The sequence below is a fragment of the Pan paniscus genome, chromosome 17, assembly GCF_029289425.2.
Source record: "Pan paniscus chromosome 17, NHGRI_mPanPan1-v2.0_pri, whole genome shotgun sequence".
Lineage (NCBI taxonomy): Eukaryota > Metazoa > Chordata > Mammalia > Primates > Hominidae > Pan > Pan paniscus.
Genome location: NC_073266.2, coordinates 27,729,907 through 27,749,543, shown reverse-complemented (window position 1 = coordinate 27,749,543; position 19,637 = coordinate 27,729,907). Strand labels below are relative to the sequence as shown.

General features: G+C 42.5%; 1 protein-coding gene across 4 annotated transcripts in view; it reads right to left on the bottom strand.

Annotated features, from left to right (window-relative positions):
- PIEZO2 (piezo type mechanosensitive ion channel component 2) overlaps positions 1-19,637 on the bottom strand; it is a 478,719-nt gene that overhangs the window by 34,171 nt on the left and 424,911 nt on the right. For 3 of the 4 annotated variants that reach the window (XM_034943967.3, XM_008959670.5, XM_003807526.5), the window contains 5 exons: positions 14,070-14,129; positions 11,558-11,724; positions 10,672-10,838; positions 1,238-1,648; positions 288-546 (listed from right to left, as the gene is read on the bottom strand). In XM_034943967.3, coding sequence (XP_034799858.2) covers positions 288-546; positions 1,238-1,648; positions 10,672-10,838; positions 11,558-11,724; positions 14,070-14,129 — 1,064 coding nt within the window. Of the gene's footprint in view, positions 1-287; positions 547-1,237; positions 1,649-4,176; positions 4,342-10,671; positions 10,839-11,557; positions 11,725-14,069; positions 14,130-19,637 lie in introns of all 4 variants that reach the window. The other variant, XM_034943968.3, reaches the window with a different exon arrangement.

Below are 19,637 nucleotides of genomic sequence, written 5' to 3'. Positions count from 1 at the left end.
TATTTAATCTCATTGATGCTGTGTCCTTATCTGTTAAATGGGAATGATGCCAGTACCCGCCGTGCGTGAAGTGTGCAGTGTGAAAAGATTTTTAGAATTGCGAGTGCTAGGTAACTGTTGCTGCTGACGATTTGTGTATCTAAGAATGTCTGTGGAACTGCATGTTCCATGTGAAACTGTCTGGGATCAGGGCAGGCCCGTCTCAAGAGAGGGCACAGGGACACAAGGTATGCTTCCCCTTGCATAGCCGCCTGAAGCCATCCACAGGGGTCTGCGTCCAGGCCTACCTCAGTATAGACGATGGCCATCATCCAGAACCGGCGGCTGGGCCTGGGGACGGACAACATGGCCCAGAGGAAGATGAGGATGGGAAGCAGGAGCGTGATCATGGAGGCAGAGACCATGTGGTTGAGGATGATCACGAAGTAGCACACCATCTCCGAGCGGGCCACCAGGGTATTGTACATGGCATAGAAGAGCAGCAGAAATCGGGGCTGCCCCACGTAGAATTTCTCTGACTCTTCAAGCTCATTGTCGTGAAACATCCTGTTAAAGCAAACCACATGATAATATGTCTATTTTTTTTCTTCTTTTTGAGATGGAGTTTTGCTCTTGTTGCCCAGGCTGGAGTGCAATGGCGTGATCTTGGCTCACTGCAACCTCCGCCTCCCGAACTCAAGCCATTCTCCTGCTTCAGCCTCCTGAGTACCTGGGATTACAGCTGCCTGCCACCACGCCCAGCTAATTTTTTTGTATGTATTTTTAGTAGAGGGGCAGTTTCGCCATGTTGGTCAGGCTGGTCTTGAACTCCTAACCTCAGGTGATCCACCCGCCTCAGCCTCCCAAAGTGCTGGGATTACAGGCGTGAGCCACTGCGCCCGGCCATGCCTTTCTTTAATTTCTCCAAATTACTGATTTTCATTTAGCACCATCCTCCCTGCTGTGTTCCCCGCTTCCTATGTCCCTGTTTTTCCTTCAGAGACAACCTAATATCAGACCTTATTATAGAAAGAAATGTCAACACAAGGCTCTGGGTTTCGCTGGTTCTAGAACCAGTCATGGTAGGAGTGAAGTTTGCTTTGTACTTGCAGTGCAAGAAGTCTTGGAATTGTCTGTTTGCTCTAAGTGTCTAGATGAACTTTTTTCTATATATGAATTTTTCTGTATACAGAATTAGGGCATTATGTTTAAGTGGTGATTTGCGGATATGTGTCTGATCTGCTCACTGGACCCTTACTTTTTCAGCAGCAGCTCGCTGGCCGTCAGCTCATGGGTCAGGGGAGGTAAGATGCTGGACCCCAGCTTGTCGGTGCGGCTGTCGTCCGGGCTGACTGCCATGTGGTTCTTGCCTGCAGAGTCGTCCTGCGAGCCGAAGGACAGATGCTCGAAGCTCACGGCCTTGCTGTAGGAGGGTGGGGCCTCCACATCCCCGTCCAAGGTGGAGAACTGTGTCAGCTCTTCCTCTGGGGTGAGGCTGGCCTCCTCGGCACCCATGGCTCCCACATCGTACCCAGTGGCCTCGTACTCCTTGGCCTCCCTGGGCTCAGGCGCCATGCTCCCTGCCTCCTCCTCCTGCTCAGCCTCCACTTCCTCGATGGTCTCAGTGGTGCCCTGGCGTGAGTACAGCATGGTACACTGCGTGGGCTCACTGTTGGGAGAAAGGGTGGGCACAGAGCCCATGTCTTAGCATCCACACTCCTGGGGTTCTTTCCCATTCCTGAGAGACCTCATCAGAACTCCTAAGGAAATGCCCCATTTTCCCCCCTGCATTCCATCTGCTTTGTTCTTTTAGGATAATCACTCCTGTTCTGCAGCCACTGCAAACAGCAGCCTCTCCAATGCAAATGTTGACAGTGCACACACACAGTTTAGAACCAGAGCCAGTCACGTGGCTCTCAAAGAGCAAAACCCACCCCCGTAACAAGTGTGGAGTATCTAGATTCACAGCCTCGGGTTCCAGAGTCTGTTGCCATATCAACACAGCACAGCTTACCCACTGCTCTGTCTGCTTCAAGGAGGGGCATCTCTGGAGGGCAGAAGCTCTGAAGGTTTTGACCAAGAGCTAAGTCTTAGCAAACAGGTATTCTACCCTCCATCCTACACAACAGACCCACCTAGACCATAAGGGGGGAATGGGAATGGGAATGATTAAATATTGGCTATACTGAACAACTGTGTGCTTGATAAAAAATGCCACCCTTCTTTCATGTTTATTCTTCCACCCTGCTTTTCCATCCTTTGCCTTTTTTGCATTTCTGTGCATCCCGTCTGCGGAATCTCCACCCTCGTCCCAGCTCCCTGCACTGTGCCCAGGGCTTCCCCTTCCCTGTGGGACTCCAGCCACTCTCTTCCCACGCAAGCTCTCCTTGGCCCTTCTCCCTTCCAGCTGCCCACTCCACCCCAGGGTGCGCTTCTGTTCTTTCCTACCGACAACTTTACTTACTTTCTTCTACCAGTTCCTCTTTGAGTAGTCCTTTTCCAGAAGCTTCTCTACTCTCATCCTCACTCCCTGCCTTTGGCATTCTGTTCTTTTCTCTCATATCCTTTGTCTCCTTCTTTTGTTCCTTTAAACTTTCCCTGTCACGTCCATGCAGACAAGGTTGGCCAATGACAAGAGGGCAGCCAGTGACATTCATGGCTTGCTCTACCTCAGACACATCCAGCCATGGAGGGGAGAGGGGCAAAACCCACCTGGAGATTGGGAATCTGTCTTGGATGTGGGAGGATGACGTGTTAGACTCTGAAATATGTACTCTTATCTGAATGGCACGTGTGACCACCAGGGTTCCATAAACACCGAGATTCTCAAATGCATAGACTGTACCCATGTTTCTTGTCACATATACCAGTATAGACATATGGATGAATGAATGAATGAATGAACCTTGGCAGAGCGGCTCATGGCATCCTGTGACTGAAGAACCAGATTGGCCTGAGCTTTTGATGCCCGATCAGGTGTTCAGAATCCCCAGGGCTGTGTCCTTGAGTGCGCACATCATGTACGGGCTGGTGAAATGCCAGCCCAAAACAGATTTTTGCTAAGACTTACCTCAATTAGATATACTTCCTAGGAGGGCCATGCCATTGAGCCATTGCCCAGGGAACTTGCAGACTACTGGAGCCAACCCCGCACCAGGTCTCATGGCCAGTAAGACTGTCATCAGTCCTAATCATGCTCCCTTTGGTTTGGATCTCTTGTGGCACCAAGGGGTGGAGGGTACCTTCAGAGGTCAAGAAAATGGACTGGCATGGCAGGCACATGCCCGCCAGAGGACTTTGTCAAATGGCCAAGGCATTCCCATCAATGCCAGGTGTCAGCATACTGCAGGGATGCACCGAGATACACGGCTGCCAGTGAAAAGAAGATGCCCTCTGACTTGCCACCATGAGCAGTCAAAACGAAACTTGTCTTGGATTAGGCTGTATTCGTGTCAGGAGAAACACAGTGTAGCTGTTGACTTCATTGTGCCCCCTCACCATCCTAAGGCAATTCAAAAAGAGTTTTCGGGTTGTATGCAAATAATTTTATTTCTAAATGAATACTGTTTTAGGGTAGGATTTGGGAGAACTTAAGCCACAGTATTTTTTCCCCAAAATAAAAGTTATAGGCTACAAAGGTGATGCGTTCTGCTGCATAATATTCTTTTTAAAAACCAATGGTAAACTATATTCTGACTTTTATGTCAATTAGGCAGATAACATGCAGACTTATTTAATATTCACTAAAAATGACTACCTATGACAGATTTTTAGATATTTTTCCTACTGCATGCATCTTTTGATTACATCAAGAGAAGAAGTTTTCTACCTTTGCAAACAGAGTTCCCCCTTTGAGTAGTGCCCTCAGAAGCTCTAAATTATGGAGGAAACATGCTTATGTCTCTGAAAATGGAAAGTTTGAAATACTGAAAACATGGAGGAGAATGTTTGTGATAAGGGTTTTTAAAGAAACTCCTGACAGACAAAAACTAAAGATCGGTTAGTTTAATATAATGCTGTCCTGAGAACAATTACATCTCACAGAGGGCAGTGGTGATTATGCTTCGGTTAGTCATGCAGATTCTTAAAATAAAAATGAAATAAAAACATACATCACAAGAACTTATATTTGCAGTGACATAAAGGGGGGGAAGAGGTGATTAAAATGACAGAACAAAGCATGCACAAGTTAAGCACCTTGATGCTAAACTGCCACTGTCAGCTGATGAGGAGGACATATCCATGCTGAGCATTTTACGGAGCCTAGGCCGAGCACGCTCGCTTGTTTTAGGAATTTCTTGTCCATCTAAATCATCAAGGGTGGACTGCCTTGAGAACAGCATGGTTGCTTCAGTGTAGCAGCTAGCAGCGCAAACAGTCACAGAAACACAGTGTTAAAACACCAAGTTGTACACAGGTTACACACGGATCAACTGACCAACACACTGCCATGCAGCAAACCACACATGACACCAACACCACCGACAAGGAAGGCCACCGCAGCGGGGCTCAGGGATGGGGAAGGACCTGTGTGCAGGACCTTGAAACACACGAGTACTGGATTTTAAAAAACATATTGGCTAGTGACACATTACAAAATGGCACTCTCTGGGTGGGACTAAGAAACAAAAATGACAAGTCCCAATATTTTTCTCACAAAGTATAATTTATGTAATTATAACTTCGTCACAGAGGGTTTTTTTTTAAATGAAAGAAAATATGCTTTATTTGGAGCTTGCAGTCCTGAGTTAAGAGCATTTATTAACCAACTTGCTTGAACAGAAATAACTGCTCATGTAGAATTTACATAAAATATTTCAATCTTTTTTTTCTTTTTAACACGGTCTTCAGAATTAGAGAGGGGAAACTCAGGAATGACAACAAACTGAATTTTGCACCCCATTTTTGGAGTGATATTCAGTTAAGCCAAATGAGATGCTCTGCATGTAGTCGGGATGCTGGTTTAATATGCAGTGGATATAAACCAACATCAGAAATAAAATAAAAGGCTGTAAAGGAAAGAACAAAGGAATTTGAGCAATGGCAGAGTCATTTTGTCTGTTAACTTTTCATTTTGCCTAATTTTTCTTCTGGATCATGTTTTAGGGCTTGTTGGATGCCATGATGGAGAGAACCCACTGCCTAAAACCCTCATCTCCTGGTACCCAACGGAGCAGTGACTGGCGAGGGAAGATGGCAGATCCAGGCCTAGGATGCTGCTGGGTGAGGATGCTCATGAGAGGAAGCACACAGAGGTGTGACACAGGTGTAGTTTCAGTTCCCACACATGGCTCAACCCCAAAGAGGGACAGACAGCCCAAAGATCCTCTACAGAAAGCAACTGGAATACTTATCTTCCAACTTGTGTGCTCATGGGCTGGCTGACCCAGGGAACAGAAACAGACCTTTAGTGATATAGGTTGCCTGATTTCCAGGCTGAACGTGGTAGGCTGAACTCTGTCATCAAGTGAACCCACTGGGAGAGTACTAGGTGCCTGGCCTGCACAGCCATACACTGTTGGCTAAGGATCCGGAGGCAGAGATGGAAGACGTTCAGGATGCAATGACCACTGCAAGCTTGGGAGGAGTGAATCTGAGTTATTCACTCATGGAACCTGTTAAAAGAGTTTTTCAGGTCCCATGTGCTGGAGCACAAGCCATAACTGCTCCAGTGGGGCCGGCCATGCTGCTGTGCATGTCACAGCTATGTGGCCAAGACAGGGGCAGCCAGTGAGGGCGATAAGCCTGTGAGCAACCAAAATACTCTCTAATAAGGACATTGAGGCTGTTTTGTTTTGTTTTCTTTTCTTTTGTTTTGCCCTAACTCTTTTAGATGTCACAATGTCACCATGTCCTGGACAAAATGAGGAGACAATGACAAGATAAATTAGAAAAGCATTGGACGAACACAGTGAGGACTGGGATGCTGACATTAACTGGCTGTTTGGTTTTAGATGAATCAGTGCCCCTTTCTGGGGCCCCAATTTTATGTTTCTGAGATGAGGGGACTTTGCATTTCTGTATTTCATTTAATATTTGCAGAGATGCAACCCCATAGCCTGTGCAGTCTCCTGCAGCTTTGCTCAGGTTTTCTTCATGGGAACTGACGGTTCTAATTCAAAAGCCCTGTTTATCTTGTTAACTCTTGGATGGAGTTCTCAGAACCTACATAATCCCACACAGTTGGGTTCCCGGTAGGGAAACTAATACGCCACACAATCCAGGACAGTTTAAAAGTGAATAGGAAGGGGAGGAAATGTATAAAAATAGGCCCTGACAGTAGGCCCAAGGGGACGGCTGCCATCACCTGCCTGACGGGCCCCCCCACTGCCAGCACCACAGGAACACACAGCAACCCCTCAGAGGACATATTTAAAATATTAACCACCTCCTACCTGGGAATGCCCCTCAGAATGTTAATTAATGTTTTCTGTGTTATCTGATTATATAAAGCAACCATTAAAAAATGTTTGCCATTTTACATCTGGATTTGAAAGAAACCGTGACTATTCTCGTAAGTCAAAGGGACTACAAATCCACTTGTTAGGATCCCACCCAGACTCTGTCTACTGTCTGCTTAAAGGTAAAATTCATGCCACTGGCCTCAGAGCAGGGGCCATGAAGGGCACTGGCCACACTGGGTGAGCATGACCTCACTGGGGAGTGGCAGCCTCCTGGCCACCAGACCCTTCCCAATGACTTCCACGCAGAACCTCTTCTAGGGAGGGTTACTACCTTTCCAGCAATCAGCATGGCTCCCTGGAGACTACAGTGTAGACAAACGAAGATTTGGAAATTAGAAATACAGCTCACTGCAGAAAAGGGCAAGTGAGGTAACTCCTTTACTGGCAACAAGATAGGCCCTATTCTGTCTCCCCTTTCTTTAGGTTGAAAAACAAAATAAAAATACATTAAAACTTAATGCTAAAGGTGCTGGTTTCCTACTAGTTATTGTATTTACTGACTGATCATTTTAAAACTGGGGGGATATTTTGACAGTCTTTGTCAAAAAGCAATCGATGAATTTAAATATCTCTTAACTAACAATTTTTTATCATGAGTATGGTTTCCTATTTGCAATCTTAGGTCAGATTTAAAGGCAGTTACTTGAGTTTATTTTAACCAGTTGTTTTTCCCCCTTAATTGTGATTTATAATATTTAATTTCTTAATGGGGCATGTTGTTCATTGTTATGTAGTTAAAAGTCATAAAGATGGGATTCACCTATGTTTATTTTATGAAAAATTTATTTTCAATTCACCTTGAATATTCTCTGAGGCCACTGATTCAGAGTTTGGTTCTGGAGCATCTTTTTTCAAGCCAGGCTCATGTGTGATACTCAGGAGGCCTATAAAATCCTTGAGATTGTATGAAAAAAATTGTATCTTTGTATGATTTTTCCCTGTGGGAGACTATATGGCTTCATGAAATTTCAAAAGAGGTTCATTAAAAAATGTCACCAGTTACTGTTAATGTCATCACAAATTAATGAAGAAAGGCAATTCTATTCATTACCCATTTCGCTTGCCACACTTGGGGATTCAGGTAACAAAAAAAAATCTCTGTATTACAAAATGAAGCAAGAAGGGAGGTTTTAAAAAGGCATTTGAAACATTTTACAAATCACATGATGGGGCAGCATATTTTCTCGAAGAAAGATGCAAAGGTGCAATATTCAAACAACACTACGCATGTACGTGATCGTATTCTTCACTGCGCAGGAGGAAACGATTCCAGTTGAATATGATCATGACTTTTGGTTAAGTTCACTAGAGCTGTCTGAGCCTTTTATTTTAGAATTTAAAAGTAATAAAGACATAGTTTGGATCCGACCCAGTCCATATTGGATATATGCAGAGCAGTACAGTCCAAAGCTGAGAGCAGTGGGATGCGTGTGAATGTTACACAAAAATAAATGAACAAATAAAAGAAACATCATTTGGGACATTTACGTGTAGAGAATCTCAGCATTTCTTTCATCCTATCATTCTCTTGGTTTTTGAAAAAGGGTTGTTTGATCGTGAATAGTTCCTACAGCGGGTAGATTTAGAAATGTTTAGATTCCCCAATATCCCTTCGTTCACCCTGTAACTAGGAAGCAGCACCAGTCAGCATCTCGAGTGCTCAGCACATTCGGACAAGTCTTGGCTCCCCACCCACCCTGCTGCACAAACCTGCAGGCTTTCACAGACTTGCCCATGCAGGGTCCCTCTAGGATTAAGGGAGGACCTAGCTGGACTACTTAAGAGCTTAGGTAACATGGAGCTAGACACGGATTTTAAGTTTTAGCATTAAAATGAATTAAGTACATTGAATTAAATTAAAGAGAGAATGATTCAGTTTAAATACAATGATCAGTAGATAGGGAGACACTTGTTGCAATAAGAATGAATTTAATACATCTGGAAGCTTCTAAATAGAACAGTTATAATAGCTTTCAAAAAGTAAAAATAAAATTCAAAATAAAGAATGACTTTTTGTCTGAATGGAATCTGTCAAAGAAGAAGACAGAAGCTCCCCTTTCAAAATGTTGATTGTGGGAGGTTTTCAGGAAGACACAGTGACGCTCTGGTAACACTCACCAGTGGAAGGATATGATATTAAATGTTCTCTTTGTAACTTTGATATTACTAATGGTTTCAGAAATTAATAATTGAGAAATGTGCATATTCTTGGGTAGAAAGACACTGAAAAAGAAAGTTTTATGATGACACAGTTTTCCAATAATCAGTCATTTTATTCTATGAATTAAAACTTTAAACCAAATCTCAATTAGGAAATAAATGTTTGACCTTGACATCATAACGAGTTTCTGTCCTAAATGTTTCTTCTTTCCATAAAAATATACAATAATAGATGAAATATCTGTGTCTTTGGAACTCATAAATAAGCAAAGATTATTAACCAATTAAAAGAAAAATATAGTCTCTTTTATTATCCCTCAGAAGACTTTAAAAGAATCAATACCTATTTTAGGGGAGCAGGCAGGGATACACCCATGCACAGTGTTATCTGCACGAATATTACTTCTAAATCAATCTAGGCATGAATATATATATTTTAAATTAGGCTTAGCATACATCTTATTTTAAAACTTGGATTTTTACTAAATATATGTATATATTTTACTGTGTATATATATCACAAAGATCTTTTCATACCAATAAATATGGATCTGCCTCAATAATAATTACTGGGTAGCAAAATAATAGGCATAATTAGAGAGGCTCAAATACAGGAATGCAGCAACAGTTAATTAGCACTTTAGGGCAAAACTTTTTGTTTTTTTTTTTACCCACATTCCTCACTCAGTTTGTAATTCCAACATCCAGTTGTCTATTTTGGGTTTGATATCAATAAAATGGTCTCAGCTTCCTCTCCTATTTCATCTGGAAATATATCCAGCATTTGTGAAGGACAAATACTTTTCCAGGTCATTAGTGCCTTGCTCTAAAGTGTGACTCTAAAGCCATCCAGGAGTTTCTGACCAGCAGTCAGAGACACCAGTCTCTACTGTCCTCCCCAGGACAAGCACTTTAGGAGGTAATAGCCTTATCTCAGTTCTTCCTAGGCTCAAACCATTTAGGGGATTACTCTTATCTTTATATGCCTCTCCCAGAATAGAGCCCAGGGCTTGGCACAGAATAGCTGATACTCAACATGTTTAATGAAAAACATAAAACATGAATGTTCTCAATGATACAATTCTTTACCCATGAAGGTGGCTATAAGGTGTAATTCATTTGGTCTAGCCCTTCACCCTAACAAGGCGATTTTTCCTCCTAAGACAGGGACTTCTGCTTTAATTTAGAATCCAGCTCTGTACAATTGTTATCAGCTATCTAGAACACTGTGATGCAAAGAATTCTGAGGCTTTTCTGGGACAGGCAGTAAGTTGGTCTGCGGTGCAGGAAGAGGCAATGAGAGACAGCATACGAGGGTGGTTGAGAGCTTGGGTTCTGAGCTAAACCACATGATTTTGGATTGTGGGTCGGCTTTTATATACATCCTAGCTGTGTGACTTTGGGTATGTTTCTTAATCTCCCTGTAACCGAATTCTGTCTTTGCAAAAGAGGGATAATAATAGCATGCATCTCGTAGGGTCTTAGAGGATAAAATGAGGTAACCCAGGTACAGTGCTTAGTGCTGGCCCCTGGCGAACCCATTAGTACTGTGTCATCTGACAATCCTGTTGTGAAACAATGCATACAATAGTAAACTCAGAGAAGATGGAAGCTAACAGAACACTTTTTGGGAATTTTTATCATAAACCTTAAGGTAACAATTCTGAAGGGAAAGATCAAGGATAGCAACAGAAGTAGAAGACCCTAATGTAGAAGACACTGTGGATCGGCTATCTTGAAAGGCACTAAAGATGTCCCACAAATAATAACTTTGGGGTTGGGAGGGATCATTCTTCCTTGCCTCCAGCCTGGAAATCTCTATACTGTGCCTTTGGGTCACACAGGTATAGCTAATAGTGTCTTATTGATATGTGCTTTTATTTGGTTCCTTCTAGGTGAGGACAATGTTCCTTATAGTTTGTTGTACAGATGGCGACAGCTGGAAGAGGGTGGGGGTCCATGCATGGTTTTGATGAACTTTCACCTCACACATTCATTTCTTATATTTGATGACATCCACCTCATTTACCTTTGTCAAAAGTAAACCCATTGTTAGAAAGTGAAATACCTGGAGATACTGTCATGTGAATCTAAACTATCCATCCTGTGGGCTGTCTGTGCACCTGAAGCAGCTCTGGGATGCTCGTCAATGGTGTCCAGTCCCGACTCTCTGGAAAGGTTCATGATGTGGTTCTGATAGTACATGTGGATGCTCTCCCGAGTTGGAACATTGCCCTGAGGAGAATGAGACATTGCCACAGTTCTTATGGAGGCATCTACCTGTATAGCCACCTGGCATTTCTCAACACAGACAGCTTTTCATACCCATGCATGCCTGGATAAGGATTAGGACCATGCTAGGCAAGTGGGGATTGATGTCGACTCATTTCATAAGTGGTTTCCAACATTACTAGGTAGATCTAAGTAAATGTCTTCTTTAGGTAGATAATTTTGCCAAATCATAGTAACTTTTCAAGAAATGAACTATTATTTTTAAATACAGTCTTTAAACCATATATTTTGTTATTCTGCGTATGTCCTACTTTTTATTATAAAAAAGTTTTAGATCAAACTTTCCAGACTTCAGTGATCAGGAGGGAGAAAAAAAACCACCACTTTCTACACTTTCTAGACTAAAACTATAATTCTCTATTAGATATAGGGATATGGAACAAGGCAAAGTCTGTACACCTGAAAACTGTGGTGAGGGGAGGGATAGGATGAATAAAGTTGCCATTCTGTGACGTGTGTGTGTGTAGGTGCATGTGCATGACATTTAATTATTTTAATTCTTAGTGTGGAATAGATTTAAATATACAGAAAAGCAAAGGGGTTATGCCACAACTGCCTGGAAAGAAAGGGCTTTGTCTTATCCTACCTGGAGTTTTGGACATTGACTTTTAATGTCTTCTTAATGTGGGAAGGAGCAAAAAGAATTACACCAGCAGTGTTACCTTCTTAATTTCTCTGGTCAGCATGCATCGTTCAATTCTCAGAACTGTAGATATATCAATATGCTCCCTTGAAATGGAGTTAAGCCAAGTAGTGAAACTGTCCACTGTTGCCAGAAATAGGACCCAGGTAAATTTCAAAATATTAAATATCCTCTTGATGATATTATCTAGGAGGAAGAAAGGCAACAAGATGTTAAAGGAACGAAATACCATTGATTTTGCTTTTGTGTAGCCCAGCGATGTTTTACCAAAGCTGGACCTGGCTCTTGGCCCGTGCATCTAATAAGGCATGTGACTCAGATACTCATGACGCACGGAGGAGAGCTGCCATGCAGGAAGCTTTTGTGCGGCTTTGCACACACGCAGTGGCAGACCAAATCAGGATAGAACTTGTAATCTTTAGTGGAAACAGCAAGCAGGGCGGCTCCCTGTGCAGCTGAGCCTTGAACATGGGTTTGGACGGCGTGGATCCACTCTACGCGTGGATTGTTTTCAGTAAAAGTTACTCCAAACGTGCCTGCCTCTTCTGTTTCCCCTTCCACCTTCTCTCCTCCACCTCTGCTGCCTCTGCCACCCCTAAGACAGCAAAACCAACCCCTCTTCTTCCTCCTCCTCCTCAGCCCACTCAAGGGAAAGACGACGAGGATGAGAGCTTTATGATGGTCCACTTCCATTTACTGAATAGGAACTATATTTTCTTTCTGATTTTCTTCATGACATTTCCTCTAGCTCCCTTATATGTGTATATAGTGACATCTGATGTTCTGTGTGACAATTTCCCACCTGTGCTGTCACTACCCTGGTGACACCCAAACCTCAAAACCATGTCACACCTAACAGTCTTCCATGAGGTACATTTAGGAAGCAAGGAAAGGAGAGGGTATCTTTTGCTGAGCAAGGAGGCACAGGAAGAGAACGGCCGCTGCTTGAAGCTGAATGAAGTGAGTCGCTGTGGCCGCTCAACAGGAGATGCCACGAGCACCTATGTTTTCCTCTCCGCCCCTCCTCACATCCTTTATAAAATCTCAAGCAAGGTATGTATTTCTCACAATCGTTCAGATAGAGCCTCTAGCTGCTCTGTGTAGACATAAAGGGGAAGCTTGGCTCTGGAGGATGAAAGGCTTGGAGTTACACCCATCAATGAACTTTAGGAGCTCCTTATATTTTCGACATGTATTTTTCTCATACCCACAATTGTTTTCTTAGAAATGATGAAGGTGAACATTATTACGGCGTAGTTTTGCTACAGTGGGCCTGATGGTAAGGCTGCAGCCACTGCACTGGAGACATGAATCACAGGCGCTTTGTGAACCTGGGTGACGACTCACCAACAGGGAAAGTGAGGACTCGACTTTAACCACAGGGGCAGTAGGGCACAGTGGTTAAGAGCACACACTCTGGATTCAGACTCCTTGGGTTCAAATCCCAACTCTACTCTTTAGTGGTTATATAGGCTTGGTTAATACAACTAAGAGGTTAAGTCGGTTAATCTCTCTCTGCCTCAGTTCCCTGTTTTGAGAGAGTTAAACAAGTTAATATACTCCAAACTCTCGAAAAAGTGCCTGAGAAACAAGACACGTGATCTGAAGTGTTGGCAGCTGTTACGGTGTGAGGCTTTGCAGCAATAAGGGTGTCCAGGTCCACATATATGTGTGTCCGATGACCTAGAATTGGAAGTCTGGGTTTGAGGACTGGCACGGTGGAGGGCATCAGGTGGCCTTCAGTAAGTCTCCTTTCGTGCCAGCAGAGGGGAGGCTTGGAAGCATTTGTGTGGGGACATAAAGAGCCTGACGCCTGGCCTGCTGATAGATAACCGCATAGGCGCTCCAAAGCAGACGAAGAAATGGCATGATTAGAGAGGGCTAGAGAGCATCGAGTTCATTTCATTTGGGGGCTTTGGCCTTTTTTTCTTCCTGCATAAAGATACCTTCCTCCAAATCACATACTATGAGGAGCCCAAATGGCACTGTGGCTGGACTGGCAGTTAGAAGACAAGGGTTCTATCCCTGACTCTCTTACTTATCTGTGGAATCCAGAACAAGTCACCAACTCACTGAGCTTGGTTTTCCCCTCCTAAAATGAAGAGTTTGGCCCTAACCTTCTAGAGTATCTCTAATTTCGCCAGTCCTACTTATCTCTCATTTACCTCCTCCTCTCTGTGTTTTTTAAAAATAATTGCCAGTATTTTTTGTGTGTGCCTTCGTTCTGATGGCTTCCATGGGACATTAAGAATTTGCTCCCTAAAAGCTTCTTTCATAGGTGCTTGCATAAAGGAATTTACAAAGTGACACTAATTCAACATTTTATCCAACTGCATAAAGTCCAGACCTACTTTTAAGAGTCATTTTGCAATTTCAGTGGAGATGAGATTCCAAGGGATACTGATTATTTACTCATAGTCCAGAAAACAGTGTTCGATTCACAGTTTTTCAGGCAGCCTTCCATTATATACGATCTGGGCAGGTATCATTTTCAAAGTTCCCACAGCTCATATTTGTCTTTATTTGGTTACCTGGTCCATCGGATTTCTTTTTGATTGGTTCATCCTCCCGGTCTTCCCATTCCACAGGACCTGCCAAGTGTGTTCAATAAAGATGAGTTAAATTCCATCTAGGGTAAATTAAATGCCAATGTTATTCTTCTAGATTAAAAGGAATTTTATAATTAACTCTAGGACATTCTATTTCAAGAGTTCCTCGGGAAAAGTTGTTAGAATTCATAGCTCTTAGATTATTTTACTCCACACCAGCATAAAAATTATGTAAATCAAGGATGTTTAAACTTCATTTGCTGGTGGGTACTGGCCAGTACTGGTGGGCTGACTGTTGTCAAATGGCCTGTGAGTTCAGAATGGCTTTTATATTTTTAATAGTTGAAAAATCTAAAGGAGAATAATATTTGGTGCATGTAAAAATTATGTGAAATTAACAGTCATGCCCATTTGTCTGTATATTATCTATAGCTGCTTTTGCCCTATAATGGCAGATTTGAGTTGCAACAGAGACATTATGAATAGTAAACCTTAAAATATTTACTATCAATGCTGGGTGCAGTGGCTCATGCCTGTAGTCCCAGCACTTTGGGAGGTTGAGGAGAGAGGATAGCTTGAGCCCAGGAGTTTGAGACCAGCCTGGGCAACATAGTGAGACCTCGTCTCTACAGAAAATCAAAATATTAGCTGGGTGTGATGGTGCGCACCTGTAGTCCCAGCTATTTGGGAGGCTGAGGGTGGGAGGATTGCTTGAACCTGGGAGCCGTGATTGTGCCACTGCGCTCCAGCCTGGGCAAAAGAGTGAGACCTTGTCTAAAATAAATAAATAAATAAATAAATAAATAAATAAATAAATAAATAAATTTGCTATGAGGTTCTTTATAGAAAATGGTTGTCATATCTTAAAATGACATTATAGGATTTCATTTCATTTCATAGCCTCTTATTTAAGGCTAAAATGGTCAGATCTAGCAAACGAAAGTGCAAGATAACCAGTTAAATTTGAATGTAAGATAAACAAGAAATTTTAAATTTAAGAACATTTAAAAATATATTTAGGAGAGATAAGTGCAGATTCCTTACAAGCACATATTGTGTCATGGTAAAGTCTGGGATTCTGGTGTACCCATCACCAAATGGCAAACATTGTACCCAACAGGTAATTTTTCAACCCTCAATCCCCCTGTCCCCAACTCTCCCGCATTCGATAATCTCCAGTGTCTATGACTGCCCTCCGTATGCCCATGTGCACCCATTGCTTAGCTCCCACTGATAAGTGAGAACATGAGATATTTGACTTTCTGCATTCAGTTAGGATAATGGCCTCCAGTTCCATCCATGTTGCTGCAGAAGACATGATTTCATTCATTTTTATGGCAGAATAGTATTCCATGACATATACATATATATCATTTTATTTATCCAGTCCTCTGTTCATCAACGGACACTTAGGTTGATTACATATTTATGCTATTGTGAATAGTGCTACAATAAACATGTGACTGCAGGTACCTTTTTAATATAATGATTTTCTTCCCTTTGAATATATATGTAGTAGTGGGACTGCTGGATTGAAGGGTAGTTCTATGTTTAGTTCTTTAAGAAATCTTCATTTTTTTTGAGGTTTTAATTTTATTTATTTGGGTACCAGTGATTGATTCCAAATAAACCTTTTTACAAAAAGGATATAAGGTGGTTTAGGGTTACATATGAAATATAGAAGGATAACAGGTAGATGAGAAAGTAAAATGAAAAAATCAGGTTAGGAGACACAAAATAGACCCAGGGATGAGGCTAGAACATTTATAATTTGGTGTTGATGCTGTCATCTGATAGAGGATGTTGTCATACAGTTGCTCTGAGGAAGTACATCTTGAGAATTTTCAAATAATGATGTGAAGTTTGAGGTAGGTATCTTAAATCTTCATATTTTTAAAGTGTAAGTATGTTCCATGAACTATGTCCAGATTATACTTAAGCTAAACATTATTTGTTATGTTAAAAACTCAAACTGGGCTTAATATATAGAGAGAGGATATATATATGTATATATGAATATATGTGTGTGTGTTTGTATGTATATGTGTGTATATATATATATATGTATATATATATACATACACACATATGGAGCCCAGGTAATATAAAGAGAGAATACATATGTCATATGTATATTCTCTCTCTCTCTCTCTGTGTATATATATATAATATATATATATCTCATATATATGTCCTATATATATTCTCTGTGTGTGTGTGTGTGTGTGTGTGTGTGTAAATATATATATTAGAGTCAGGTCTTGCTCTGTTGCCCAGGTTGGAGTGCAATGGTGTGATCACAGCTCACTGCAGCCTTGACCTCCAGGGCCCAAGTGATCCTCCCTCCTCAGCCTCCCAAGTAGCTAGGACAAGTGTGCAACACCACACCTGACTGTATTAAGAAAAAATCTTTTTAGAGATGTTGCTCGGGCTGGTCTCAAACTCCTGGGCTCAGGTGATCCTTCTACTACAGCGTCCCAAGTTGCTGAGATTACAGGCATAAGCCACAGCTCCTGGCTCAGTTTCCTGCATTTTATCTGGTTACCCTATCTAAGGTTATTCACGATCTGACTCCAAGAATCTTCTCAAACTTATTTTCTGCCATCCTCTTTACTACTGCTGCTCCACATCCGGTCTTGACCAGCTAAGCTGACCTGCTCTTTATTTTTTATGCATGGGCTTGCTTTCTTCTGCTAGAATGTCAGGCTGTGTGCAAATACTCCCTTCTTCATGGAGCATTCCCTGAAGACATACTTGGCTACAAGAAATCCTTTCTCCCTCAGATTGCACATTAATTTATCTCTACTTTTTAAAATGGAACTTTGCAGTTTTGATATCACTAGGAATTTTTTCCCTATACTTATCTTGCCTACCAGTTACAATGAAAGGCTTTAGAACAAAGAAGTCTAGTAGGAATTTCAGACCCACTACTCACTGAATGGCTGTGTGACCTCTGGCAAGTTGCTTCATTCTCTGGGACCTTATTTGCTCCTCTGTAGAGCAGGGATAATAAAATGACCCTGTGCTGTTGCAAGGATCGAGTTAGTTACTACAGTATACATAAGGCACATATGACAACAGCTGGCACTTCAGAAGAATGGGATCCATGTGCTTCGTCTATCTGGAAGACATGACGCCTCGTACCAAGAAAGTGCTGAGTAAATATTCATTAAAAGAGTATCTTTAAATTATTGCTGTCTTTGATTGGTAGGTTAAGAGTGCTGCCTGTGCACAATAAAGAATCATCATGACACAGAGCAAGGAGCTATTTTCAAGATGACCAAAGAACAAATTTTTATAACTGATCCAAACATTCCGGAAGGACAAATGTCTGAGAACAGCAAACACAATTCTGAAAAAAAAAGGTAGTGAGAGGAGTTTGCCTCACTAAAAATTAAAACAAACTCTATAGTTACTAGACTCAACAGTATGTGGCATTGACCCAAACCGAGACAATACAAGGGAAGGTCAAAATACAGAGTCTGAAAACACACCCGAGAAGAAAGAGAGCCTAACACTGACAAATGAGGCATTTAAATCCAGTAGGAAAAGGATGAATCATCTTAATAAACTGGAATAACGTAATTGTCTATCCATCTAAAAGTGAACAAATTAGATCTCCACTTCATAGAATAAAAATTTAAGATGTAGCCAGGTGCGGTGGCTCATGCCTGTAATCCCAGCACTTTGGGAGGCCGAGGTGTGAGGATCACAAGGTCAGGAGATCTAGACCATCCTGGCCAACATGGTGAAACCCGGTCTCTACGAAAATACAAAAAATTAGCCAGGCGTGGTGGTGTGTGCCTGTAATCCGAGCTACTCAGGAGGCTGAGGCAGAACTGCTTGAACCCGGGAGGCGGAGGTTGCAATGAGCTGATTTCGTGCAACTTCACTCAAGCCTGGCAACAGAGCAAGACTCCATCTCAAAAAAAAAAAATTAAGATGTAAGTAAAATTAACAGAAAATCTGGGAAACATCTGCATCATATTTGGGAGGAGAGGCTTTTTTTTTTTTCCTGAGGCAAAGTCTCACTCTGTCATCCAGGCTAGAGTGCAGTGGTGCGGTCTCAGCTCACTGCAACCTCCTCCTCCCAAGTTCAAGTGATTCTCCTACCTCAGCCTCCCAAGTAGCTGGGATTACAGGTGCGTGCCACCACGTCCACATAATTTTTTGTATTTTTAGTAGAGATAGGGTTTCACCATATTGGCCAAGCTGGTCTCGAACTCCTGATCTTGTAATCTGCCCGCCTCGGCCTCCCAAAGTTCTGGGATTACAGGGTGAGCGACCTTGCCCAGCCAAGAGACTTTCTTAAAAGCGAGATGGAAACCTAGAAACTGCAAGGGGAAATTTAGACCCATTTGACACAAGAAAAAAAATAAAAATTGCTTAGACCACATATACCATAACTAAATCAAAATATAAGCCTTGGGTTGGAAAAAATATCTGAAACATACAAAAAAGGGATAATCTCAAATTGCACTGAAATTGGCACACTGGTCTAAAGTTTATGGAAGAAGTCTGAGCTAACGTGTTTAAAACCACGAGAGTGGATGAGAACACCTAGGGGGTGAACATAAATGAAGAAGTTTCCATAGACAAGTCCTGGAATATTACAGTGTTAAGAGGTCAGGGAGATAAGGATGACCAGCAAGGCAGGAGAACTGGAGAACTAAGTTCGAGTGTGTTTGGAAAACCAAGTGGACAGCATGTGTCCAGGATGCAGTGATTTTTTTTTTTTTTTTTTTGAGACAGAGTTTTGCTCTTGTTGCCCAGGCTGGAGTGCAATGGCATGATCTTGGCTCACCACAACCTCTGCCTTCCGGATTCAAGCAATTCTCCTACCTCAGCCTCCCAAGTAGCTGGGATTACAGGCATGGACCACCACACCCAGTTAATTTTGTATTTTTAGTAGAGATGGGGTTTCTGCATGTTGGTCAGGCTTGTCTCAAACTCCCGACCTCAGGTGATCCGCCCACCTTAGCCTCCCAAAGTGCTGGGATTACAGGCGTGAGCCACCGCGCCTGGCCTCCAGGAGGCAGTGATTAACTGTATCGGGTGCTGATCAATATGAAGGTCATTGCTGGTCATTGGTGACCTTGATCAGATCAATTTGGATGGAGAGCTGGGAACAAAAGGCTAATTGGAGTGGATTTAAGAGAGAACGGGAAAGAAGGAACTGGAGACTGGGTATAGATGACTCGAGGTATGTGCTGCAATAGGAGCAGATGGAGGGAGATGTAGTGGGGCTGTAGCTGGAGGAGGGTGGGTACTAGTGAGGGTTTTGTTTTGTTTTTTAAGATGGAGAAATAACAGCATGTGTTTATGCTGATGGAAAGACTCCAGCAGAGAGGAAGAGATTGATGATGTAGGAGAGAGGAGAAATGCTGGAAGGGAGTTGCTGAGCAGGCAAAGGAGCTCGGCAGCTGGAGCCTCTCCAGGCAGTCTCTGGGGGGAGACGGGATTGGACTGAGTCCTGGAACAGAGGTGGGGTGAGCGCCCTGACACTGGCCTTGGATGACCACTCGAAAGATCCCTCAGATAGGGGACAAG